The sequence below is a fragment of the Rhizopus delemar genome, genomic scaffold (genome assembly GCF_000149305.1).
Source record: "Rhizopus delemar RA 99-880 supercont3.6 genomic scaffold, whole genome shotgun sequence".
NCBI classification, from domain to species: domain Eukaryota; kingdom Fungi; phylum Mucoromycota; class Mucoromycetes; order Mucorales; family Rhizopodaceae; genus Rhizopus; species Rhizopus delemar.
This window is the reverse complement of record NW_027137832.1, coordinates 678,752-703,080: the sequence shown is the minus strand read 5'-3', so window position 1 is coordinate 703,080 and position 24,329 is coordinate 678,752. Positions and strand designations below refer to the sequence as shown.

General features: G+C 33.2%; 11 protein-coding genes across 11 annotated transcripts; 6 read left to right on the top strand and 5 right to left on the bottom strand.

The window, feature by feature from the left end:
* Positions 1–1,338: 1,338 nt before the first annotated feature.
* RO3G_08253 (uncharacterized protein) lies at positions 1,339–2,212 on the bottom strand (the record flags this gene model as incomplete). Its single annotated transcript, XM_067662843.1, has 2 exons — positions 1,339–1,601; positions 1,657–2,212. The coding sequence occupies 2 exons, from the start codon at positions 2,210–2,212 to the stop codon at positions 1,339–1,341; spliced, it is 819 nt and encodes a 272-aa protein (XP_067518944.1).
* Positions 2,213–3,276: 1,064 nt separating this feature from the next.
* On the bottom strand, positions 3,277–5,151 carry RO3G_08252 (adenylosuccinate synthetase; the record flags this gene model as incomplete). Its single annotated transcript, XM_067662842.1, has 6 exons — positions 3,277–3,338; positions 3,395–3,767; positions 3,820–4,451; positions 4,614–4,683; positions 4,738–4,839; positions 5,077–5,151. 6 exons carry the CDS (start codon positions 5,149–5,151, stop codon positions 3,277–3,279), a joined length of 1,314 nt encoding a protein of 437 aa, XP_067518943.1.
* A 638-nt stretch (positions 5,152–5,789) lies between these two features.
* RO3G_08251 (uncharacterized protein) lies at positions 5,790–6,512 on the bottom strand (the record flags this gene model as incomplete). Its single annotated transcript, XM_067662841.1, has 4 exons — positions 5,790–5,986; positions 6,145–6,153; positions 6,257–6,391; positions 6,470–6,512. The coding sequence occupies 4 exons, from the start codon at positions 6,510–6,512 to the stop codon at positions 5,790–5,792; spliced, it is 384 nt and encodes a 127-aa protein (XP_067518942.1).
* Positions 6,513–7,702: 1,190 nt separating this feature from the next.
* On the top strand, positions 7,703–7,942 carry RO3G_08250 (uncharacterized protein; the record flags this gene model as incomplete). The annotated part of the gene is made up of 1 exon (XM_067662840.1): positions 7,703–7,942. One exon carries the CDS (start codon positions 7,703–7,705, stop codon positions 7,940–7,942), a length of 240 nt encoding a protein of 79 aa, XP_067518941.1.
* A 762-nt stretch (positions 7,943–8,704) lies between these two features.
* On the top strand, positions 8,705–9,463 carry RO3G_08249 (uncharacterized protein; the record flags this gene model as incomplete). Its single annotated transcript, XM_067662839.1, has 1 exon — positions 8,705–9,463. The coding sequence occupies one exon, from the start codon at positions 8,705–8,707 to the stop codon at positions 9,461–9,463; it is 759 nt and encodes a 252-aa protein (XP_067518940.1).
* A 433-nt stretch (positions 9,464–9,896) lies between these two features.
* On the top strand, positions 9,897–11,482 carry RO3G_08248 (uncharacterized protein; the record flags this gene model as incomplete). Its single annotated transcript, XM_067662838.1, has 2 exons — positions 9,897–10,162; positions 10,222–11,482. 2 exons carry the CDS (start codon positions 9,897–9,899, stop codon positions 11,480–11,482), a joined length of 1,527 nt encoding a protein of 508 aa, XP_067518939.1.
* A 1,702-nt stretch (positions 11,483–13,184) lies between these two features.
* Positions 13,185–14,348, top strand: RO3G_08247 (V-type ATPase, D subunit; the record flags this gene model as incomplete). Its single annotated transcript, XM_067662837.1, has 8 exons — positions 13,185–13,228; positions 13,296–13,413; positions 13,466–13,545; positions 13,609–13,721; positions 13,774–13,877; positions 13,932–14,077; positions 14,129–14,214; positions 14,272–14,348. 8 exons carry the CDS (start codon positions 13,185–13,187, stop codon positions 14,346–14,348), a joined length of 768 nt encoding a protein of 255 aa, XP_067518938.1.
* A 292-nt stretch (positions 14,349–14,640) lies between these two features.
* RO3G_08246 (uncharacterized protein) lies at positions 14,641–15,689 on the bottom strand (the record flags this gene model as incomplete). Its single annotated transcript, XM_067662836.1, has 3 exons — positions 14,641–15,305; positions 15,363–15,533; positions 15,581–15,689. The coding sequence occupies 3 exons, from the start codon at positions 15,687–15,689 to the stop codon at positions 14,641–14,643; spliced, it is 945 nt and encodes a 314-aa protein (XP_067518937.1).
* Positions 15,690–17,971: 2,282 nt separating this feature from the next.
* On the top strand, positions 17,972–18,835 carry RO3G_08245 (uncharacterized protein; the record flags this gene model as incomplete). The annotated part of the gene is made up of 6 exons (XM_067662835.1): positions 17,972–18,009; positions 18,065–18,098; positions 18,158–18,209; positions 18,267–18,382; positions 18,432–18,659; positions 18,716–18,835. 6 exons carry the CDS (start codon positions 17,972–17,974, stop codon positions 18,833–18,835), a joined length of 588 nt encoding a protein of 195 aa, XP_067518936.1.
* Positions 18,836–19,663: 828 nt separating this feature from the next.
* On the bottom strand, positions 19,664–20,285 carry RO3G_08244 (uncharacterized protein; the record flags this gene model as incomplete). Its single annotated transcript, XM_067662834.1, has 3 exons — positions 19,664–19,821; positions 19,942–19,954; positions 20,283–20,285. The coding sequence occupies 3 exons, from the start codon at positions 20,283–20,285 to the stop codon at positions 19,664–19,666; spliced, it is 174 nt and encodes a 57-aa protein (XP_067518935.1).
* Positions 20,286–22,548: 2,263 nt separating this feature from the next.
* RO3G_08243 (uncharacterized protein) lies at positions 22,549–22,803 on the top strand (the record flags this gene model as incomplete). Its single annotated transcript, XM_067662833.1, has 1 exon — positions 22,549–22,803. One exon carries the CDS (start codon positions 22,549–22,551, stop codon positions 22,801–22,803), a length of 255 nt encoding a protein of 84 aa, XP_067518934.1.
* Positions 22,804–24,329: the final 1,526 nt, after the last annotated feature.

Here is a 24,329-nt window from a genome sequence, read left to right as displayed (position 1 = left end):
TAGATGGATTGCGCTAGTTGTATGCTACACAAAACATTCTGAAGTTAAGTGTGTATCCATTATTATGATATGATTGGCCTTCATAGAATCACTGATATGACACATTAACGTATTAAATTACTTGGAAAAAAAAAAGATTTGTTACAGTTTAGTTTTATTGTTCAAGAATTTCTTTTTTTTTTTCTTCCCAGAAAATCCCTTTAGTATGGACAAGACAATTCTCAAGAACCGGATTTAAGGTTACACATTTCATAGATACCGTATCATTTACCTTTTGCCTTTTTTCACAGTTCTAAGCCAAATAGCTTTTTGCTTTCTACAAAATGATAATAAAAATCAATTTTTAGTAAGACAGTCTACCTCTGGAAAGGTTTCAGAACTCTACTGATTCAAGGAGACTTGTTAAAGTATGATCTAAATTAAACTCCTCTCCTTCACGACATTCTGTGAATGGTGTACTTTAGTTGTGACTTTAGTGTTGATGGTTGGTTTTGTCTTTTTCTGTGCGGGATAAAAAATATCTTGTTTAACCCAAAAGGAAAAAAAGTAAATTGAAGAAAGGACAAATAATAGATCATTTTATTATTAAATCAACAAGATTTTTATATAGTTTCCTTTTCACTCGTTCAGAAAATGGAATGCTTGCAGCATCAATAAAACTAAAGCATGGCCTGGTGGGGTACAAAAACATTTAGTCCTTTTTTTGAAAAGAGCACAAATTTTGCAAGTTAAGAACACTTCATTATGTAGTGTGATACCAGTTATGAACTCCTACAAATAAATATATATTGATAACCTTATCCTCCATTAAAAGACAATGAGGTCAACATGTCTTTTGAATCATAGCTTGTTTATTGTAGTTTAGTTTGAATATGCTCTTTAGATGATAGGAAACAAAGGGAGTGATTCAAGAAAAAAAATAACTTATTCTTTAAAACAAAAAGCTACGCTAGAGACACTTCTCTTTAGACAAAGAATTGAATATTAATTATAAAAAGAATACTAATAAAGAGGAGATTGCCTATTTGGATCAATTGAACGAAAATGCAGTATAACCATCATCATGCGAATTAACAAATTTACCTAATTAAGACATGCAGTAAAAATTATGCATTAAAAATTTTTATTATCATTAATACTTTTGGATAAAAAAGAAGTGTTGTGTTGTAGCATAATTATATGTATAAAAAGTAAACACAATTAAATAGCATTATATATTTATAGAGAATGGAGGGGAAAGAGATAACAATAGACAAGTGATGTATATATATGTAGGACAAGAGTAGGAAAAAGAGAAAGAGAGAGGAGAAAGGGTATGAAACAAAATACAAAGTAAATTTAGTTGGATTCATCAAACCAACCCAATTGACCAAAGGCTGTCCAAAGAGCACTTGTCTTATTGACATCCACTCTACATAACTTTTGTGCAACGGATTTAGTGAATGAGATATTTTGATGTTTTAAAGTACGGGCAGCTAAAATAAGAGTTCTTTTACAGCGAAGATACTGAATTGGAGATAAACGCAAGGTAGATGCCATTGAAGCTTCAACTGGATGCAATAGGTGATAAAAAGGTTCTTGATTTATACAAAGTGGGGCGCCTAATGAAATCAAATGAATAAATTAAATAAAATCAGTTAATTTTTACTCATTTACCTTTCCAAGTCACTTTAACAGGAATATAATCCAGTGCTTCTCGACAAGGAACCCAGCCAGGAGGATAGAAATCAATATCATCCGATTGAATATCAATTGAGTCAAAAGCAGAGGCAGCATCTTTTCCAGTTGGTAATACAGATGAAACGCGTCTTTTCTTGCAGGATAGCTGCTTATCTTTTGGTGCGGGTGGATTGAGCTTTCTTTTTTTAGAAGGTAGCACGGCAGGTTTGTCTAACATTGTACAGTTGCTGCTATCGATCTTCTTTTCTTCTTTCCTTTTACCAAGCAATAGCAAATCACGATATACATTAAGTGCAAACACTCTATCATTTGTGCTTGCTGATCTTAAGGAAGGCACCATGCGACAATAGGATTCAATGAACGATTTGCGCTTTCTTGAGCAAGAGTACCATGAGGCATTGTCAGTAACAGGAGAAGGCAAAGAAGTTTCAGTTGGTGTTAAAGGGGGTGATAAAAGTGAATCATTTTCAATGTGTTTCTTTTCGTATGCTTCACGCATAATACTTAATGATTTAGCAGTAAAGGTCATCATAATGAAGATATAATTTTTTTTAATAATGAAAAGAGAGAAAGAAAGAAAAAAAGAAAAAAATGTTGGCTGATTTCAACTTCTTTTGTATTTATTTGATGCATCACACAAAAGGGATGCAACCCGATACGCCAGTCGGTCTCAGAAATACAAATTGTCACAGTGGGAATAATTTAATAAAAAATAGATTCACATCATCTTTTACTTTAAACTTGTACTTTTGATTCACTTGTATTAAAATCAGGTACGGTAACTATAGAAACAAATTGTCAATTGAATCATTTATTAAAGGAGAGTGCAGAGTGATGGTTACTGAAACTAAGAAGAAAACGTCATTACTTCTTATTTTGAAACTCAATGGTAACATGACCCCTATCATGTCACAGGTTCAAACAGGCTTAACTGTATTCTTTATTCATTATTGTATGTATCTGTGTCGATCAAGAATGAAGAGAAAGTGAAAAAGATAAAAAAAAGAAGGGTACTTTTATGGGTTAGTTAATTGAATGTCATAGTAACCAAGTGGTTGTAATTGAATCTTTAAAGTTAGATTACTTTAGCAATTGAGTTAACTGTTTCAACTTGCAATCATCATCTGTTTCTTTTCTGAATGACTTTCTTTTTACCCATGACTTGTGACCTTGACATCGTGCAATCCATGACCCACAACCCACACACAAAATTATTTTTGTCTACCAGTAATTCATCTATTGTCCTTTACATCGTTTATTATTTAAGGTTATTTCTTGTACTACAGCTCCCTTAAAAAAATAAAATGAATTGTTTGCCTTGTATTTGTTAAAAGAGTGAAAAGTTTTTCTGTAGGACACAGATAGAAAGTATTTAATAAAATTAAAAAAAACAAATAAACACGCACATACACAAACCAAATACACATTTTGTGTATTCATTCTCTGTGCGCACACGTTGGCCATTTGTAAAGTTTCAAAAATGTAAACAAAATGACCAAAGCAATAGATCATTGTTTGAGAGTTACTTTTTATGACAAAATATATACACTTTATTATTTATATGAGTAATTGTGTGTTTGTGTGTTTGTGTATAGTTTATTGTGAGACAGGCTTGTGAATCATGGCTTCTCTACCAGCACCAACACCAATCCATTCAACTAGTAATAAAAATAATGAATAACAATGAAGAATAAAAACATGAATCACTCTATACCTGGAACACCAGTTTTTTCTTCAATGAACGAAATATACTTCTTTGCATTCTCAGGGAGTTCTTCATATTTAGTACATTTTGAGATATCAGTCATCCAACCAGGAAGTTCAACATATTCAACTTCAACCTTTGCGAGTAAGTCAAGATCAGCAGGGAATGAGGTCAATTTCTTGCCATCCAAGTGGTAAGCAACTGCTACTTTAATAGTAGGTAATTGATCAAGAATATCCAATTTAGTCAAGTTGAAGCTAGTGTATCCATTGATCATGTTTGAATAGTTTACAACCACGAGATCCAACCAACCACAACGACGCTTACGACCAGTAGTTACACCAAATTCAAAGCCAACAGTTTGAAGGTGTTCACCAATTTCCTGTTATTTTATGTTACAAAGAGTACATGATTTCGTTTTCTGTTTTACTTACGTTCAATTGTTCAGTAGGGAAAGGTCCTCCACCAACTCTGGTACAGTAAGCCTTGACGACACCAACAACCTTGGATATTTTAGAGGGAGGAACACCAAGACCAGTACAGACACCACCAATAGAGGTACTTGATGAAGTAACAAAAGGATAGGTACCATAATCAATATCAAGCATCAATGCATTAGCACCTTCAACCAAGATGCGCTTACCAGCCTTGATTTGTTCGTGAAGATAAGGAATGGTATCAACCACGTAGGGTTTCACACGTTCGGCCAATACCTTGTATCTTTCCAATTCGCCTTCAACATCATATTCAAAGTTTCCGTAACGTTTACGCTTGTTTTCAACCATGCTTCTGAAACGAGCACTGAATTCTTCAAATTGGAACAAGTGATGAACACGAATACCAGAACGAGAGGCCTTGGAGGAGTAAGTGGGACCAATACCTTTACCAGTTGTACCAATGCTACCACGACCTAATTCAACTTCCTTGAGACCATCAATCTTTTGGTGGAGATCAAAAACAAGATGAGCTCTGTCGGAGAGAAGAAGACGGCCTTCACAGTCAAGACCTGAGAAGGGGAACACAAAGAGAGAAGTTGAGTTTTTTATTCTTTTTCTTTCTTTTCTATCTATAAACGTTACCTTTAGCTTCAAGCTTTTCTTTTTCTTCAAAGAAAGAAGGTAAATGGACAACAACACCATGACCAACCAAGGCAATACAATTGGGGTTGATTAAACCTAAAAAATGTTTAGTCTATTCCTATTCATTCAAAAAATATAGTTTTATTTACCTGAAGGCAACATGTGGAAATCATATTTAACACCATTAACAACAATAGTATGACCAGCATTGTTTCCACCCTAACAAGTTTTGGTATAAAAGACAGTACAATAACAACAGCTAAAAAAACTTACAGCACAACGAGCACAGATATCTGCTTCAGCACAAAGGATATCAGACAATTGTGCCTGTCCCTTCGTCACCCCATTGGGAGCCGAGACCGACTGAAATTTGACCTTGTTGCAACATGATTATTTTTTAGATGAAGAAAACCAACACGAACATAGTTTTCGGAATTCTTCGGCTGGTTAAATAAGCATTCAGAAAAAAAGTAGTCCCTTTTCCTATTTTTCATAGATCTGTTTTTTTTGGCTGAGAAAATGAAACATTTTTGGATAAAATGAATTTTCATTGGGTAGTGAAAACAGATGTGATTCATAGTTGCAAATCTAAATTTTTTTTTAAACTTTTACTTTACAAAAAGTACTCTCAATGCTGTTCTTATTCTTTGGGTATTCTAATCTTTTTCTTCTGAAGACCCTTTGCATTGTTCATTGCTATTTGGTTTACATTTGCTTGTCTTTTCATTTCTGAGTGGACTTAATTGTTTCACTCGTCTGTAAATCCTCTTTTCTTTTAGGTTCTAATACAGCCGCATGTTTTATTAAACAAGACCAGTGCTTTTTGGATTTAGTCATTAAATTTAGTTTGGAGGCAAACTATAAATCGGCTTGAAAGGACTTGGGGACCTTGAGTGAGTTGAATCGGCGATATTTTCGCTCGATTGACTAAAGAAAACTAGGAATTTAGCTAAAACTTGCATATCAATTCCTTCTTTCTCTAGTAAAGTGAGCCTATCTTTTGGGTTGCATGTTTATCAAAATACTGCCTAATCCAATTCACAGAATCTGTCTCTTTTCATTCTTGTTTTAGCAATGATGGCAGAGATGTAACTGGGTTACAATATTTACAAGGTTTCACAGAATACCATGCCTTTAAGAATACTATACCTATTTTTTTTATAGATAAAAATAAGGCTAAACATTTTCAAACTAAGAAAAAAAAACTCATCTTACCAATCAACAATGTCGTATCCTCAAAAACCATACGGAATTGACTTTGAAGTAAAGATAAATCCTTTTTAATTTAACCGTAAGTATCAATGACAGTCTGGATCTTAGACTCTTCACACTTGGCTACTTTCTGTGGTGAGGTATACAGAAACAAAGAGATCAATTGACTGTTTGATAGCCTCGGTCAATTGATTGCTGTCTATTATAATACCTGCTGCACTGACACAGGATGTAATTGGTTCATTATCAGCTACAACTTGAAAAGTACAAGGACTAGCATTAGGTGTGTGGATGAGAACATAGAACGCTGCTAAACATTGCATATACTGCAATGTATATTTCAACACATGACTTTGTGTGCTGTCGGCCAGTGAATAGATCGAGATACTCTGGAAATGTCTCCAACTCAAAACGATAATAATACATCATTCGTCCTGAACGCATTGTGATGCCCTCTGTGGCGCTTACATTTGGAACCTAATCAATTTGATTTTTCAAGAGACCATTTATCAGTAAACGGGGTCAACATTTTAGACAAACTCACAAGTCATTTCCTTAACCAACAAGCAAGCATTGTTACCTAGACAGCAACATTCTACTATGACTCTTTTCACAATTTTGGCCGTTTCAAGTTTTGCGCAATTGGCATAAAGCCATAGTTCGATCGTCTGTGTGTTTTTTTTATTCGCAACAGTTGATCTTTGGTCCGTTTTCGCTGGTAGTAATTATATTTGAACCCTTTATAAATAGTTCTCTGACAAAAAACTTGATACAAGTATATGAAGTAGCTTACCTGATTGTAGCTCATGTTTATGGATGTGGATAATGGTGGGCATGGTATGCTGGCTTTGCTTTCATAATTGACCATGTTAAAATAGGTGCAACTTTATGAAATAAGATTGTCTGAAATATAGTATGCTTTTTTAATCTTCTTGGATTATTTAGACATAGCCATAAAGGTCATCTCTCTATTGAAGATAACAATAGTGTTGTTTGTTTTGGTGATGGTTCTGATTAAAACAATCATTAGTACGTTGCTGCAGTTACATGTAAAATTAACTGTGTGCTAAAACATTTCTATTTTATAGGTAAAACGCCTATTTAAACAGAGGAATAAGGTTCTAAAATGGCATCATTTTGCATATATACAAGATAGATGTTGGCTTTATCGAAATTGTAGCTACCATCCACTTGAGTGTCTATACCGTCAAATGCATCGGACGGGATTGAGGTGGTTTATATGCCTCTTTCTAGGCTGAAAAGGCATCTGGATTGTGTTGTGATAAAGAACTATTTTGCTTCTTACGATCGTTTGAGAGCTGGGCTGGAGTAGATAAACAAACTTGTATTTTATTACGATTATTTGTCTTCAACGGAGCTTCATTATTTAAATTATAGATACACATGTGAAAATTCTCTTTTCTCCACAAAAATTATCTTTTTTTTTCACAGCAATGTCAAATAACAAAAAGTCAGTATTTCCACCTTGGGTATTACGCTTAATTGGTATCACATCTCTAGCCACTGCAATCATTAGCTTTGCTATTTATTGGCTTAAAAAGTATCCTCCACGACGTAAAATCACTTCAAATGAGGTTTGGAAAAAAAGGAAAAAAAAAAAAGAACTCTTTTAAGCATTGCTTATATTAAACTTTAGAGAAATATTGGGTTGAGCAATAAACCATTAAAAGCGCGAAAACATAAAAAGAAAATGACCATCTCTTTAAAAAACGTATGCTTACACAATTCTCTGAATCTTAAAGTACTGACTTAACTCTCTCATTAGACTGTTCTTTGGAACCCTTCGTCAGATGTCAGCATGTATGCTTTTCATGAAAAATCTCTTCAATTGCTAGAACGACTCAGCTATCTTTATGAAATATATCTGATTATTCATGTCAATTCAGAAGAAGAACGTAATCATATTCAGACTTTATTAGAAAATTCTCAAGGAAATATATTTGCAAAGAGCGGTGGATGCATAGACTATAGAAAGATCATTTACTGCTCAGAAGAGGAGGGCAAAATGCACATCATTCGTCACATCGAATCCTCAGTTCATATTGAAGGAGGTTGGGAACAAGACGATGGTGAAGAAATTGTAAAGAAGTTGAAACCTTTTATGAACAAGATCATTTGGATTACCACAAAGGCAAGAAAGGATCCCTTAAAGCATGAAGAGAACAGAAGTGGTTTGGGACATAATATAGAACTTGCAGAGAAGTTGTTGGATACTTCAGTGGCTCGTGAAGTTATGCAAGATTAAGGGGTAATGTTATGATTACCATATTTGGCAACTTATTGTTATTATACCAATTCTTATTGTTTTTCTTTTTTGTTTTGTTTTGTAATTAACAATAAAATAATATGATTTTTATATATATTCTACCATTATGTCAACTAGCTCTAGCTGCCATTAAACTATCTATTGTACAAGAAGATATATCACTTATTCAACAATCAAAAAAAAAACGCGATGTAATACCTGTCATACCTCTTTATAATGCGAATGCTAGAGAGTATCTTATAAACTTGAGTGTTGGTACTCCAATTCAATCATTCAATGTCACTCTAGATACTGGAAGGTAATCAAAAATGCACTTTTATTATGTATAATGAAAACCAAAGTGAATAAGAAGGGAATAGTTCTGATATTTGGCTACCATCATCTGAATGCCCCAAAAGTATCTGCTCTCATTCAAGATTCACAGAAAGCAAATCTTCAACGCTCAGTGAGACAAATCAAACATTTTATGTTCAATACGGTAGTGGATCTGCCAAAGGGGTTGTTGCCTATGATACTGTTACGATAGGTAATCTATCTTGTCCAAATCAAGTTCTTGGTCTCGCTTCTTTCACCACTGGTATCAGCAATGGTATATTGGGATTAGGGTTTTCTGGCCTTATGACGACCGCCCAAGGTGATTTATTTATCACTAATCTAATCAAACATAACATTATCCGTGAGCCGGTTTTCTCAATTTATCTCAACCGGCAAGACGAAAATGGTTACACAGGGGAGATAGTCATGGGTGGGTACGAGACAAGCCGATTCACAGGGCAACTTTCATTTTTACCTGTCATTCAGTATGACAGCTCAGGAAAAGCAAACATCGGACAATATTACGAACCGATCGATAAGACCCCCAATAGCTTCAGGTACTGGACCGTGCCAGGGCAGGCTGTCTCTGTCGTGCAATCTGATGGAACCGCGGTTTACGAAACCCAATTGAACGAACTTCAACCTGCCATTTTGGACACAGGCACAACACTTTCTTACCTTCCTGGTCATATCGTCATTGAGATCCTCAAGTCGATCACGTCATACTATAAACCACTCAAACTAAATGACGACAGTATTCAAGCATACCAAGTTAACTGCAGCGATTTCCTTGATCAGCGGACACTCTGGCTTTATTTTCAGTTTTCTACAGCTCCTAACCATTTTACGGCTAAACCTGCTGTGATTCGAGTGCCACTGCGAGAAATGGTTTTACCGCAAGATACAACGAATATCAAAACAGCCAAGACATGTCTATTTGGAATGGCGCCAATATCCACTGAATCCTTGTCATCCACAGGTTGGATTCTTGGGCAGACTGTGCTAAGAAGTGCCTATGTAGTGCATGACATGCTGGGTTTACAAGTAGGTATTGGTGCTGCAGCAAATGGATATGATTTCCCCACAGTTGACCAAGTGACTAATAATAGTAACATTATTGCCAAGCTATCTGATACAATTTATTCGATCATCCTCATGATTTTTGTAACCTTTGTCTTTTTTTAGCCTCGAAACATCCTATTACACATTGATGTCATACAATAAAATACAATTGGCTATCTATCCGTATCTGCCTCTCTCTCTCTCTTTTTTTTCTTTTTTTTTTTAGGTAAGATATAAAGGAGTTTATATAACATGCATTGATATATCACTTTTAAATAAAAAAATAAAATAAAAAAGATTTATAAAGTGCTTGCCCTAAAATGGAACAGTTCATTGTGTCGCTAAACAATGCTTATTTTTATGGCCCGCCCAAAAAAGGTGTTGTAATGTAACTCATTTAACGATTAATTAGCAGATATTCCCGACAAGTAAATTGATATAAATACTCGTCTCTTTCGCTTCTTCCTCTTCCCTTTCATTTTTTTCCCCTCTTCTTTTGTTCATTTCCGTGCTTTTTTCTTTTTTTTTCTTTTTTTTTTGTACATATTTATTTTAAATGCAAATAAGCCACGCAGCAATCATTACTTTTTGTTCATTGTTTGTAACAACTGTAACATCAGCATCAAATGAAAAGCGTATATTAAGAGTCCCTCTTGAACGTCGTTCCCGTCCTGATCCAATTATATCTGCTCAAATGGAAAAATTTGGAAAACGAGATAGTTATATGACCAGCCTTTATAACGATTTAGGATCTCAGTATTTAATTAACATTGGTATTGGTACTCCAGTACAAAATTTTACTGTCACACTTGACACTGGAAGGTAGAGAAAAAAAAGAAGGCGCCAAGAAAAAAAAAATTAAAATGATATGTTATATTTAGTGCTGATTTATGGGTTCCAGGAAAGAGTTGTCCAACAACTGATTGTCCCAATACTTTGTTTGACCCTTCAGCTTCCAGCACTTATGCATCGCTTGACAAGGCGTTCATTCTCACCTATGGTATTGGCAGTGTCAATGGTACTTATGTGACAGACTCTGTTACAATCGCCGGTGCAACAGTTACAAAACAACAATTCGGTTTAGCCTCTGATACCAAACAAATTTTAACAAACCCCAGCACAATCACTGTTTCAACAGCTGCAAAGCTAACAAAGCGAGGTGATACAGAAACAGCTAACGGTATCCTCGGCCTTGGCTACCCTCGTTTGACAGGTTCTTACAGTAGAGGCCAAGGTACATACAATCCCTTTGTTTTTAATCTAGCCGCTCAAGATATCATCAGCGATCCTGTATTCTCAATTTATTTAAACAATGGCGACGCAGATGGTTGGGTAGGCGAAATTATTTTTGGTGGTGTAGATCAAACAAAATTCAAGGGCAACCTCACCTATCTCCCAGTCGTTTCATATAGCTCAGTTAGCAGCAAAAATAAACGTACTACATTAAGCAATGATGGAAATTATTATTGGATGGTGGGCGCACAAGGTATTGCTGTTACTAACACCAATAGCACGAGCACCAGCAGCAGTACTACTACCACTAGCAACACGACTACAAACAGTATAGTAAACAGCAATGCAGCTGTCAGTATTAGTTTCAATACCACCAGTGCTTTTATTCTTGATACCGGAACTACCTTGACTTATTTACCCAAATCCATGGCAGAGAAAGTGATTAATGCTATCGCAGGCTCTGGTAGCTACTCTGTTGATTCCAGTTCAGGAACTTATCTTGTCGACTGCAGTGTGGCCAATGCCAATACACAACTTGAATTAATCATGTCTGATGAAAATAAAAACCCCATCAGTCTGTCTGTTCCTGCCTCTCAACTCGTCATAGCCTTAGACGGACAAACGGCAGCCACGTCAAAATCTTGTCTCTTTGGCATTGCGCCCTTAGACAGCAACTCTGGAAATATGTATCTCGTTGGTGATTCAGTTCTTCGCAGTGCCTACATGGCCTTTGATATGGGTAGTAACAAGGTCGGCATTGCTGCTGCCGTGGGATTGAATGGAAATGTCCAAAGCTCATCTTTCTCCTTCTCAACGGGTGATAGTAGTAGTGCTTCATTAATTAAATATCAACCAATGACAATGATTGCTTTTATAAGCTGTTTGGTTGTATTCTTTTTAAACTATTGATAGAAATAAAAATTCTGTAAATAATAAAAGCACATGTATTTGCTATATATTTGTATTAATAGCATAATGCAAATTTGGTTTTGTCAAACCTTTTATTTCGGAGCCAGTCAAGAAGGGAGAAATAGACTGGTGATTTTACAGAAAGAGAGAAAAAAAAAAGGCTGATTAAAATACACTCCTATGCATTACATGTAACCTTTTCCATCCCTTTCATTTCTGATGTTAAAATATAATTTTAAACCCGCATTTTTCCACAACAATGCACTTGAACAGAATGAAGAAATACAAACAAGTTTTCTACTCAGTTACGCCTGTATACTAGCCAAACATACCAATTCTTGTCACCATTTACCTTTTCAAACTTCATTTAGATCCATAGCTCAAATTTCATCTGCCAGTTTTTTAATTTAAAAAACGATTGCGAGCGTGAAGACGCGAAGAAAACATGACTAGCGATGTCTCCTGGGCCTTACTGACAAATGAGGACTACTACTTAGTATTGGCTTGTATGCAGTAAAGAATACGCTCTTTTGATGCATTATTTCTTTTTTTAAAAAAAAGAAGAGGAGAATGAAGTATGATAGAAACGACAACAAGTCATTTATTTTCTTCCATAAATTATGCGTATCAGTCAACAATTTCATATTCAACTTTAAATGGTATCTAATTACTATGTTTCATACATTAAAAGGTTTAAAAATTATATAATATTTCAAGTAATTTGTCTTATAAGATTAGTTGAGCAGCAGCGTGCCTAAGTAAGCAAGTTTAACTAATGAGTCGCACCTAAAAGCACTTGTATAGATACGCATACTCTGGAAGTACACAAAAACTCGTTTCTTTTTACACACTCACTTAATCTATTGTATCAAACTCATTAATATATCATAATCTCTCAATGAACCATTTCTCCTTTTCATTATTCAAGAAGGCATTGTCAGAGAAAGTAATTTCTTGCTGATAGGAAACATGGCTAAAATAATAATAAAATTTGGTGCGAGTGGCCATATGATTGAGAGAAATAATATAATCAAACTTCAAACATAATAGAGCAATAAACGCATTCACTGATATTCTTACTCGCTTTCGCTCAGAATGTATCAACAAACTGATAATAATTTCAATAAGGCTTAATCTTATAATATCACCAACAGATAGACATAGTGCTCAAGCAAATATAATGGTCCAACAATTGCAAATGGTAGTAGCTCTAGGAGATAAAAGAATTATTTGGAAGAAGCAGACATAATATACCCATTGTGTTTTAGACAATGCTCTATTTATTAAGCTTATAATTCGGTTATTACCCTTGGATATAGAAAATGCACAGTTATATTGTAAAGCTCTACAACAGTAGTAACTGGCGTCTTTACTATGTCATCAAGCCAATGCTAAATAAGACTATCTTATTAATGAGCATATGTTTGATAGCATTGTATTACGATTATTATTTCATGCATTTACAGGTATCAATGGAAAATAAAGTCGTTAGTAGAGAATGCATATCTGCCAACTTTTGTCTATGATTTGAGTAGCAGTCGGAGATTGTATACTGCAAGTATTTTTATTTGCTTTATGAGCGAGCTTATGGATGAAACTGTGTATCTTTTTTTTTCTTTCCTTCTCTTTTTCTTTATAGCCTCGACTTTTTTTCTTATTGTATAACTTTATTTTATTTTTAAACTGATAATAAAGACTTGAAATGTCTGGAAATAACCAAAGACTCAACATTTTCCCTACACGAATGTAAGTATGTGCTTGTGCGCATATAAAGGATGAGGAAGTCGTAAAAACAAATCAACATTTTTCATAGGGCTTTGTCCAACATGAAGCTCAAGTTAAAAGGCGCACAAACAGGTCATTCTCTTTTGAAACGTAAATCTGAAGCCTTGACGAAACGTTTCAGAGGAATTACAGTAAAAATTGACGAGGTGATAAATAAACAAGCTTTGAAAAACTCGAGATTAAAAACTATTATAAAAGCTTAAACGCAGAATGGGCCAAGTTATGCAACTTGCTTCTTTCTCTCTTGCCGAAGTTCAATATATTACTGGTGACATTGGGTTTGTTTCATGTCTTTTCTCCTTTTTTGTTTGATATCAATTTAAAACATCTATTCATTTTAGTTATCAAATTCAAGAAGCCTCAAAATCTGCTCAACTACGTGTTCGTGCTAAACAAGAAAATGTTTCGGGTGTTATGCTTCCTGCTTTTGATATGTATACTGAAGGAGGCAATGGTAATTATATGATATGTAGAGAAAACAATATGATTTATACTATTTCTGCTAGCTTTTGAATTCACTGGTCTTGGTCGTGGCGGTCAACAAATCCAAAGGGCCAAAGAAGTTTATACAAAAGCAGTCGAGACATTAGTTGAGCTTGCCAGTTTACAAGTAATGTTATTTTCTTTTTCTTTTTTTTGAAAAATCAAAACTAAACTAGATTAGACTGCCTTTGTTATTTTGGATGAAGTTATTAAGGCAACAAATCGTCGTGTCAATGCAATTGAGCATGTTATTATTCCTCGTTATGAGAATACTATTAAATATATCATTTCTGAATTGGATGAGCAAGACAGAGAAGAGTTCTTTAGGTAAATACAGCATCAGAATATTTTATACATGTGTTTTACTCTTCATTATAGATTGAAAAAGGTCCAAAGTAAGAAGAAAGAACGTGCTGCTGTTGAAGATGCTATAAGGGAAAGAAAAGCAAGTGAAGAAGAAGAAGGTAGGTGTCATGTCTTCTTGTATAAACTCATTTTAAACCTTTTTTTTTTCGATTTAGTACTAGTACTTCAGGCCGCACATGAAACAGGACAACTCGATCTGTTGGATAAGGAAGATGAGGATGTCATTTTCTAGATTAAAAAACAAAGCTTCCCTAATATGACTATATTTCTTTTTCGTTTTGTTATAAACTCATTAAAAATTAAGGAAGGAAAGGAATAAAAGGAGAAACAGCAAAGGTGATTTGAATAAAGTTCAATTATATAGATGAATGTTATTATGATTTAATATTCTATATTGTGTTGAGGATTTTTTGATTGTAAACACACACACACACACACGCACACACATGATATTACAAAATAAGAAAATAAATAGATGAAAGATAAATTTTTTGTCTAAAATGAAGGCGTGCTGTTTCTCTTTTTTAGTAGGAAACAGATTGATTATTTGGATTGTAGTAATTATGATTTGGTGGTTGTGGTGCTTGCTCTGCCATTGGAGTAGAGCTTGAGCCAGAGTTACGGTATACAGTATTTCTGTTGTATCCGTAATCATCATCTGAATTGTCGGGACGGAATACTTCTTGATCAAAGCTAGGTCTCTTTCTTTTACGTAAGAATATGAAGACAACAGCTCCAATGATTGCTAAACCAGCGACACCACCTATAACACCACCAACAATTGCACCTGTATTTGTATGATTGTCTGAAGAAGAATCAAGAGTGGGCGTTATACTAGGAATAATAATACTACTACTAATACTTGAAGTTGCTATACTGGTTGAAGATAACTGTGTAGACATTGGCAAATCACTTGTGGTGGCTGTTAAGGTAGGTGAAGCAACGCTGCTGCTTAAAACTGCTGATGAAGTAATCAATGCGCTATCGCTCGAAGTCGATATAGAGACGACGTCTGTTGTGCTTGATACAATATCAGTAGTAGCGCTGCTACTGTCTACAGTTGCTGTTTCTACGCTACTTTCTAAAACTGTCGTAGTTGGGGTGCTTCCATCAACCATTGCTGTTGTGGTGGTACTAGCATCGCCAGCTGTAGTATCATCCTCACTATCGTTGGTTGTTGATGACGATCCTATATTATAAACTTTTTAATATGCTAGCCATAATGAATATAGCTTATTGCTGTTACCATCTTCGCTTTCATTCGTATCGTCGCTTGTGTCATCACTCTCATCATCATCATTCGTATCATCATCATCATTGGTATTGTCACTCGTGTCATCGCTTTCATCATCACCATCATTTGTATCATCACTGGTATCATCACTTGTATCATCGTCTCCGTCGTCTGTGCCATCGTCTATATCATTATTAATATTCATTCAAGAAAATCGTTCTTCTCTTTACCTGAACTATCATCTTGAGCCAATACACCAGGTACAAGCCAAGAATAAGTTATAGCATTGATCGTATATATACCAAATACAGTGGGTAAAAACTTATTTAAATGAGTCATAAAAGAGAAAAGGAAGGGGAGATGAAAGAGACAAAAAATAAATAAGCGCGAAAAAGGGGGATCTCACGTTGCGAAAACTAAAAAAAGCAATTGAAACTGATGTGTTTGATACTTGGGTACTTCTTTTGTCAGATTGGCCCGTTGCCTATTTTGTACTACAATGAATTGTTTTATGATTGTATTGTGTAAATAATAATAGTTTTTTTTTCCCTTTTTTTAGCTCAGTAATAAAGGATCATCATCAAGTATTAAATAAACTTGTGTTTGCTTTGTGTATATGGATTAATTACAGTGTATTATATCTGTATGGAACATGTCATCTATATTTATAATAAAAAACGGCGAATCGCTATAATTGGTTTGGATTTAGACTAATATCTATTTAATAAAAGGCAGACAATTAAAAAAATAAATGGACAATTTGATGTCAAAAAGGAACATCATAATACCTTCTTTTTTCTTTATTGCCTTAATTTTAGTCTCTCTAATTGAAACTTATTGAAGTAGAATTTCTGGTAAAAAAAAACTTTTTTTTTTTTTTACTCCCGAACAATAGGCAATAAAAAAAAAAGCGCACACTTGTTTTCGTGTATGTAGTTTTTTTTTCGTGATCGCCTGTGTGTCTCAAAGTTCCCAATTCTCGTGATTTTTCAACATATATTTACCTACACATGTGCTTGGACATTCAATATTTCACAAAAACCTATTTTGATCCGTTCAGGGGAATTTAATAATTTTTACTTGGCGTGTTTTATTTTCAAGCTGAAAAGAAGCCAAAGAGCCACGGATCTTTATTTACAGTTTGTAAAAGACTGTGAATCTAGAGTATTCATTTAGAAAGATAAATCTGGTTTAATATATATTTTAGCTAGTGAATCACATGCTATATTACTTTTAATGTATTGTGGCTCTTTCCAGAATTCTAATTCATTTTCTTGCTAAAATCAAAAAGATTTTCGCTCAATAAGCCTCCTTTTTTATTTCATATCAAAAACATTGAATTCAAAGCAGCTCATTTATTTTTACCTTTTTTTTATATCTTTTTCATTCAAGTAAAGATTTAATAAACATTAACGCGCTTCTTCCTCCTTCACACTCATCTCACTAAAAGATGCAGGATGAATGTTTCTTTCGTTTCACATATCCATAATGCTTATTCAAACACAATTAGTTGAATTAGCAGTTCTTCTATTTATCAAACATTCCACTCTCTTTACCTAAGATTATTTTTAGATGCATATGAAATCTATGCTTTCACTGCCATTTCAAATATGTCACTATATTTTTGTTTCGTCATACTTTAAAAGAAGAAGCGCTCTTTGCGTTTGTTGTCATATCAACATGGGGAACTTTGAGAAAAAAGCGGGAAAAGGTCATTGGCTCAATAATCATATCTCAATCGAGGACAGTATATTTCTCTTCTTGGATAAAGTATAACAAACCCCTTAATCAGATTCTTTACTCTATATTATGTTATTCAAAGCTATATACCATCTACATCTAAAGTATAATGGTTGTTTCATTGGGTATGTTCAAGAATATTAGGAAGAAAAATACTTACTATCTCAAGTACAGTTTGATAAAACTATTTTTTTATATACTTTTTTTTTAAAAAAAATATAAGCCGTTATTTAAATACAAAAAACTGAAAGGCAATATGAACAAACATTACGATTTGTGTGAGATGATCATAGAGTTTTGACGATTACTATTTTTTTGGTGTTTTTCCTTTTTTAGACTATTTTGATCCAAATCTGTTGTCAACAACTCCGGTTGACGTGGTAACTGAATACCAGCCACATGCTAAAAATAAAGACTACACTTGCATAACAATTGTTCGTTGTCTTTCTATTGAGAATGTTTAAATTAACCAAAGATTTATAAAGATGTATAAAATCAAATATATAATCAAAAAGGAAATATGAATAGGGAATTAAAAGAGATTTATTATTCATGTAGTTATAGATCTGCTTACAAAAAAAAAAAAGGAAAAAAAAATTCACAGCCCAAATTGACCAAGAATCTGTCTTTTTTTTTTTGTATAAGCCCAAATCACTTGAAAGCTTTAACAAACATCTATTATTATCACAGGTTTAGGTGGTAACACATATGGGCTTTACTGTAAAAAAATAAAAATGTATAGAAAAATCAGAAGCAAAAAGCTACCACATGAGGCTTTGTAGTGACAAGAAAATACATATAAACATTACACATTTTATCTTTTGGTATACACCTTTTCTTTCCCTCCTCTTTTTTTTTTCTGACCGTATACATTTACAAAAATGGGTCAATATAAGTGCTGCTGTTGTATTCCTATCAGGTAATACACAAATTTGATTTATATGGCATAAAGTATTCATCATATAATTTTACAGAGCTGGTGTCTTGATAATCGCTTTACTTTCAGCAGTAATGTTTTAATAACTTTTTTATAAGATTAATAGCATATGCTTAATCGTGTTTTTTAGGCTTTTTATGTTGCTATAACTGTTTTACTAAGTTTAGCTATTCCCAAATTCAGTACGTTTCCTTCAACTAATGAATTGACTCTTACTTACGGTTTATTACTGTTAATAGATGAATCGGAAAGCGCATTCTCAACACCTGCTGTGAAAGGAGTCCATTATACTTCGATAGCCATCACTGTCATATTCGCGTTTTGTTCCTTATTTGGTGTCATTGGAAGCATTACAGTAAATATTTTAAAAAGAGAAAAGTATATAAATCTAATATTATATATAGCAACACCGTAAGATGATTGCAGCATTCAAACTTGCCTATTGGACATCATCACTACTCGAACTTTTAATATCCATTGCAGCCATTATTGTACTTGCTGTTCAGAGGATAGACATCATCAATACATGTGCTGCTTTGAACGCAGACGAAACGGTGGGTTCTTGCTCATCATACTATAGAACTTTTATGATCATTCTTTGCTGTTTGATTGTTATTGTTAACTTATTCCAAGTAAGGCTCGCTATCTATTTCACCACACGTTATCTGACTTTTTTTTTATAACTTAGTTTTACTTTGCAGCAGCTATCAGTTCATATGCAACGCGTCTACGTAGAACAAATATGCACGAAAAACTTCGACATCTAGAAGATTTCCCAGAGGCGCCTAGAAAAGTTGAATTCTTTTAAAAACTTGAAAATTTTAATCCTTTCTTCACCTATTTAGAGCCATTTTTTCTAGTATTTATACCATTATTACCCTTTAGTTGCTCAGCTACTGCGTGTAAATCTTTTTGGTTTTAATCAAAAACCTGCCTTTTTTATTTTATATGTTATTGTTATTAAAAATGCAAATCAACTTTGATTTATTATTAAAAACTACATTTTTGAACCTGAAATTTGAGGGGAAAAAGATATGTATAATGCTTTCTGTCAAAAAGAACTATCAAATAAAGATTTGCAGATGATTAGGTTACACTTGCATTGTCTTTTTTTTGTACGGTTAACAAGCTGATTGGTAGAAAAATAGAGTTGTCAATTACTAAAATTAATAGCAGATTAAGAATGCAATTATTTTACAGTGAGAACGGTAAACTTCGTCACTTTGAGAAAATTGAATATCTGTGACCAAAAAATAAATGGTCCTTTTGAATATGCTTCCGACACGCACATTTGTTCCCTTTAGTGTTGCTTTGTCCTGGACCTGTCAATGGCCTGCTATATGTTCTATTCTCCATGAATTAGATCAAATACAACACTACACAACCATCCCATGCGAGACACCTCATGGCCAAAAACTAATTGAATGGCTGAGACAATTTAACTAACTTCGTATGTCTCTCTATGCACCCTACTTTTCTTTCTCATTTTTTACCCTTGAACCCGAAGAGTTTTTTTTTCTAAACATCAAACCTCCAAACGGATTGATCTGGTCCAGGCGGACACGTATTTGTTTTATTTTTTAGTGCTCAATTGGACCTTTAATAAAATATAACGTTTAAACAAAAATTAATGGTATTAATCCAACAATTTTGTATCTGATAGTAGCGTTTCTGAATCATAGATGAAAACTTTGATAGAAACAGCAAATATTTCTATAGCTACTTTTTTAATCGAAGGGTTTTTTTCAAGTAATTCTTTGACTTGGAGAGATTTTGAGGATAAACCAGGAAAATCTATCGATACCAGATATACGTTATGCTTTGTGGAATGCAAATATTTCATCATTTCTGTATTAAATCATCGAATTATTGTAAGTAAAGTCTGCATGTTTATTCTATATTATTTTTTTTTACCTTGCGTCTCCATCTATATTGTTTAATTTTTTATAAGTTTTATCATTTTTTAAATCTCGTTCTGAAAAAGGCGTTAATGAACGTGAACAAACAGAGACATAAATTCGTGTAGCGAAAGAACGAGAACGCGAATTATTGATCATTGATTCAAGTAGTCTCACTCTCGTATCCAAATTGTCTGTGGTAGGAGACTTCCTGGCATATCCTATAATTTCAAACTCATCATTTTGTAAAGTTTTTAGATTGTTGGTAATTTGGCAAGTATTCACAAATCGAAGTCAATATGCAATCTTCAAAAAAAACACATTGGCCAATGTTCAAGCTTAACAGTGTGATATTACCATGATACTATTGTTGTAAAGTAATAAACCAAAGAAGGCTTTCTTCCCGCTAAAATTAATTTTGGGCGCCGAGTATATTTTTTTGCACGTTCAAGCAATTGAAGTCAAGGACTAGTTATTGTTAATCTTATCGTTATTGTACATTAATAGTCTTTTACAGTCTTCTATTAAATGGTTTCTATTATCACTTCACCGTATAGCGAAACTAAGCATAACATACAAATTAGCAACTGTCATTGAGTAACGAGTATAGGCTGGTTTGGTGTAGTATTATAACATATTTCCAATTCTGATTCTTGTAGCTTTTACATATCTCAACATTCTCTGGAGTAAATTCGACATAGTAAAACATACACATTGCTTTGTTTCTAGTGGTATTCATAGTTTAGATAATTACTGATGAGGACGTATGGAAGACGTTTGAAAGGCGGATGGTCGCTTAATCCCTATTTATTAGATCTCGATTGGAAAAGTGACATTTGTATTAATGGTTAACAAAATCGTATAGCCCAATATTGATAAAATCATCTCTTGTTTGGTAAAATCAATGTTATAATAAAACTCCATTCTAATTGTTTGAAGTCAAAAAATACATATTATTTTTAGGCCAATTTGATTTAACTTGTGAACATTTCTCTTATTTCAAAAGGACAAATTTCTAGACATAAAGGGACAACCATATTTGGCTTAATACCATTAGTTTTTTGGAAAGTGATATTTATTTTTTGGTTACAAATATCCAGTTTTTTCAAAGTGACAAAATTTACCGTTCTCACTGTTCATTGTTTTCTTTTTATTACTTGCTCAAAGCTAATATTATAGCTATTTCAAACAATGTAGCTGAAAACGCTGATTCTTCAAGTGAGTGAATTTTTTTTTCATACAACTTTAAATAAGATCAATTCAAACAAACATAAAGCATAACATTTTTGTTTTTATATATAAAATAAAAATTTGCTTTCTTGTAGAAGGAGTCATTAAAGCGCTTCTTAAAAACGTGTTTCTTCCTCTTCTTCCCCTTTTTTATTTTCAGTGTAAGTTATTAATTCGAATGCGAATTTCAAGCTTCTTTTTACTCAAAATTTTGAACGATAACAACATATTTTGTAGGATTGCTTTGCCAACAGGACTAAGAAGAGTACTGTGGGAATGTTAGGCTTTCCTCTGTGTACTCGATTCGAAAGAGCAAGTGCGAACATAACAACTAGTTTTTGATGTTATGCACTTAACTTCATTGCCAGCAAAGTATATTGAGCTGCTAGTTTCATAAATAAAAGGGATGTACCTTTCCCTCCTTATATATTCATTTCATAGTAGCGAAGTTTATTGATAATGACAAATTTCTTGATTAGTTCCGAATCCTCCTTCCACTTATTCTTATTTATCATTTTAAAAGTAAATATAGTACATAGCTATCTAATTTTGTGATTCCAAACTAAGTTTATAAGGAATAAACTATACCTATCTAGCCTTTGTGTATAAACCATCTTTCAGCATATACATGTCTTATATTTTTGGAATCTTGAAACACCAATAAAGCATCGTAATACACATCCAAAAAAAAATCATCATGAAGTAACTCCTTATTTAACAAAGGAATAAAAGGAGCTCAAACGTGTTAAAAAAAGCAAGGGGAATTCCGCCTAACATGTTCTCAATTTTTATCAAACATATTAGATGTATTACCGCTTTTTAAAAGGGAACAATAAAGAAATCTCAGATTGACAATTTTCCTTGATTAGCAAAGGAATTAGAAGAGGAGCCTGATAGGTACTTAAAGAGGGAATGAATGGTTATATTTTTTAGTACTCTCCTTCTTTACTCAAGGAGGGCCATGTTTTACCTGAAAAAGAAAAAAAAAAGTAGTGCAGTTAGTAAGAGGTTGTTTGATGTAAAACCATTGTATGCTCTGTGCTATTGCGTTTTCATTCTCCTACATAAATTACGACTTGTGTATAAAAAAGAACAGGAAGCAATCGAGAAAAGCAACCGAGTCAAGCTTTTCTTCTTTTTCTTCTCTTGAACTTCTTTTTTTAGTTTAGACAACAATAATAAAGAAAGGATTGAAGATCTTATTTTGCTCTTGCTTTATTACTTCTTATTTTTTTCTCTATTTGTCATGAATGATTCTCAATTGTTTAGTAATAATAGTTACGCCTATAACAATGCTGAATTAGACATCAAATTTGCTATTTACTCTTATAATGAATCTATTAGTAAAGAGCATATCGTAGAAGAAGAATGCTATTCAGGCTACGATCATGAAATGACTGATACAATTGAAGAAGCAAATGAACAAGATCAATTCTACTACTATGAAGAAGAAGAAGAAGAAGAAGAGGAGGAGTATGACTATCAAAATGATTCACTACTCAACCTAATCTTGGCCGTTCAGACTTATTTAGAAGAGCAAGCAAAGATGCATGGAAGCAAAGTGACTGAATCACCACTTTATGGTCTTCAATATAAAATGTATATATACATGAGGCAAAGAGCATACGAGCTTGGTATGGGAATTTAAATCTCTCTTTGTTACTCTACTCAAAAAAATGTAATTTTCCTTTTATTTCCTTTTGTTTTAGTCTACATATAATTATTATCACATTGCATTATGCTATTCCACAATATAGAATACAAAAAAAGTAAATAAAAAAAGTGTAAAACATAATCCAATTAACAAATTATTTTAGTACATAAGATAAAGATACGGGATTTTAGTAAGAATGGAAGGTTTTAAAGTATTTTTATTAGCCACACTTTATTTTCCTCCTTGTTAGTTTATCAATCAATGTATCAGAGAAACAATAAGAAAATAAGGAGATTAATTTCATATAAAAAGAAAAAAAAAGGCCTATTGTTCTTCTTTGTTTCCATACGCATTACTAAAAAAAAAAAAATACAATATGTCAAACAAACAAAACGAATATATCTATGATGATATTCAACTCAGAAAACGGGCCTTGTCAAAAGAAGAAGTATTTAGGTCCAGAAGACGAAGAGAAAGATGGACCAATCAAACAAATATATATAATACGGACGCTGTGGAAAATGATGAATATAAGGATGATTCATTGCTGAATCTAGTTATGGGGGTTCAGCAATACTTAAAGGAACGCGCTCAACACGATTCTCCATTACGTAGTCTTCAACATAAGCTCTTTGCTTACACGACAAAACAAAGTGCAAGGCTAGAGTAAAGATGAGGCTCTTGTTTTCCTTTTCATTATTGTACTATTGCCTTTGCTGTAAATAAAAAAGCCCTGTTAACTATTGATCAGTTCTGTTTAAAAGTGACAGTAACTAAGCTGCAATAAATAGTTAAATTTACGCTTATTTTAAAGTTGTTTATTTTTGCACTCAGATCTGTGGCAAACAAAATGAAGAGAAAATTTTGTATACATTATAAACAGAGTATCATTACTTGAGTATCTTGTATAATAAAGCACTATCAAGGTAGTATTGATATTGAAGGGTAAATTATTTACTCGCTAATATAATAAGTTTGGCTGATTGTCCCTCAAACTATTCAAAGAAAGACTGCTTTTTTTTTTTTAAAAAAAAGTAAAAATTTACATCTCCAAATAAACAGTATTGATCGACTGACATTGTTTCTATAAGTTTAAACTTCATCATCTCAATTTACTCTCTGTCATGTCCTTCGTCATGCTTTATTACGATTTTTTTTAAATGACTCCAGTTACTTCTATTGTAACTCTTAACTTCTTATTTTAGATCACAAATACATATTTATCAAGGAATTCGCTAATTATTTCGTTCGTTCTTCCTTGTGCATGTCAGTGGACCGTTCAAAGATCATATGTCTTGAAAATTTCAAATTTTAAAGAAAACTTAAAGAAGCATATTCAGCTTTTATTGAAATACAACAGCTAATTTGACAAGGACAATAATGGTAAAATAAACTGCATTTGCTATTCAGCAATTATAGTCACCCCACCAAACATATATTTGTACAATATGTCTACATAAAGCCTAGGACGTCTTTCATAAGTTGAGCAGTATTTTTATGATATTTGATACAATCATCGA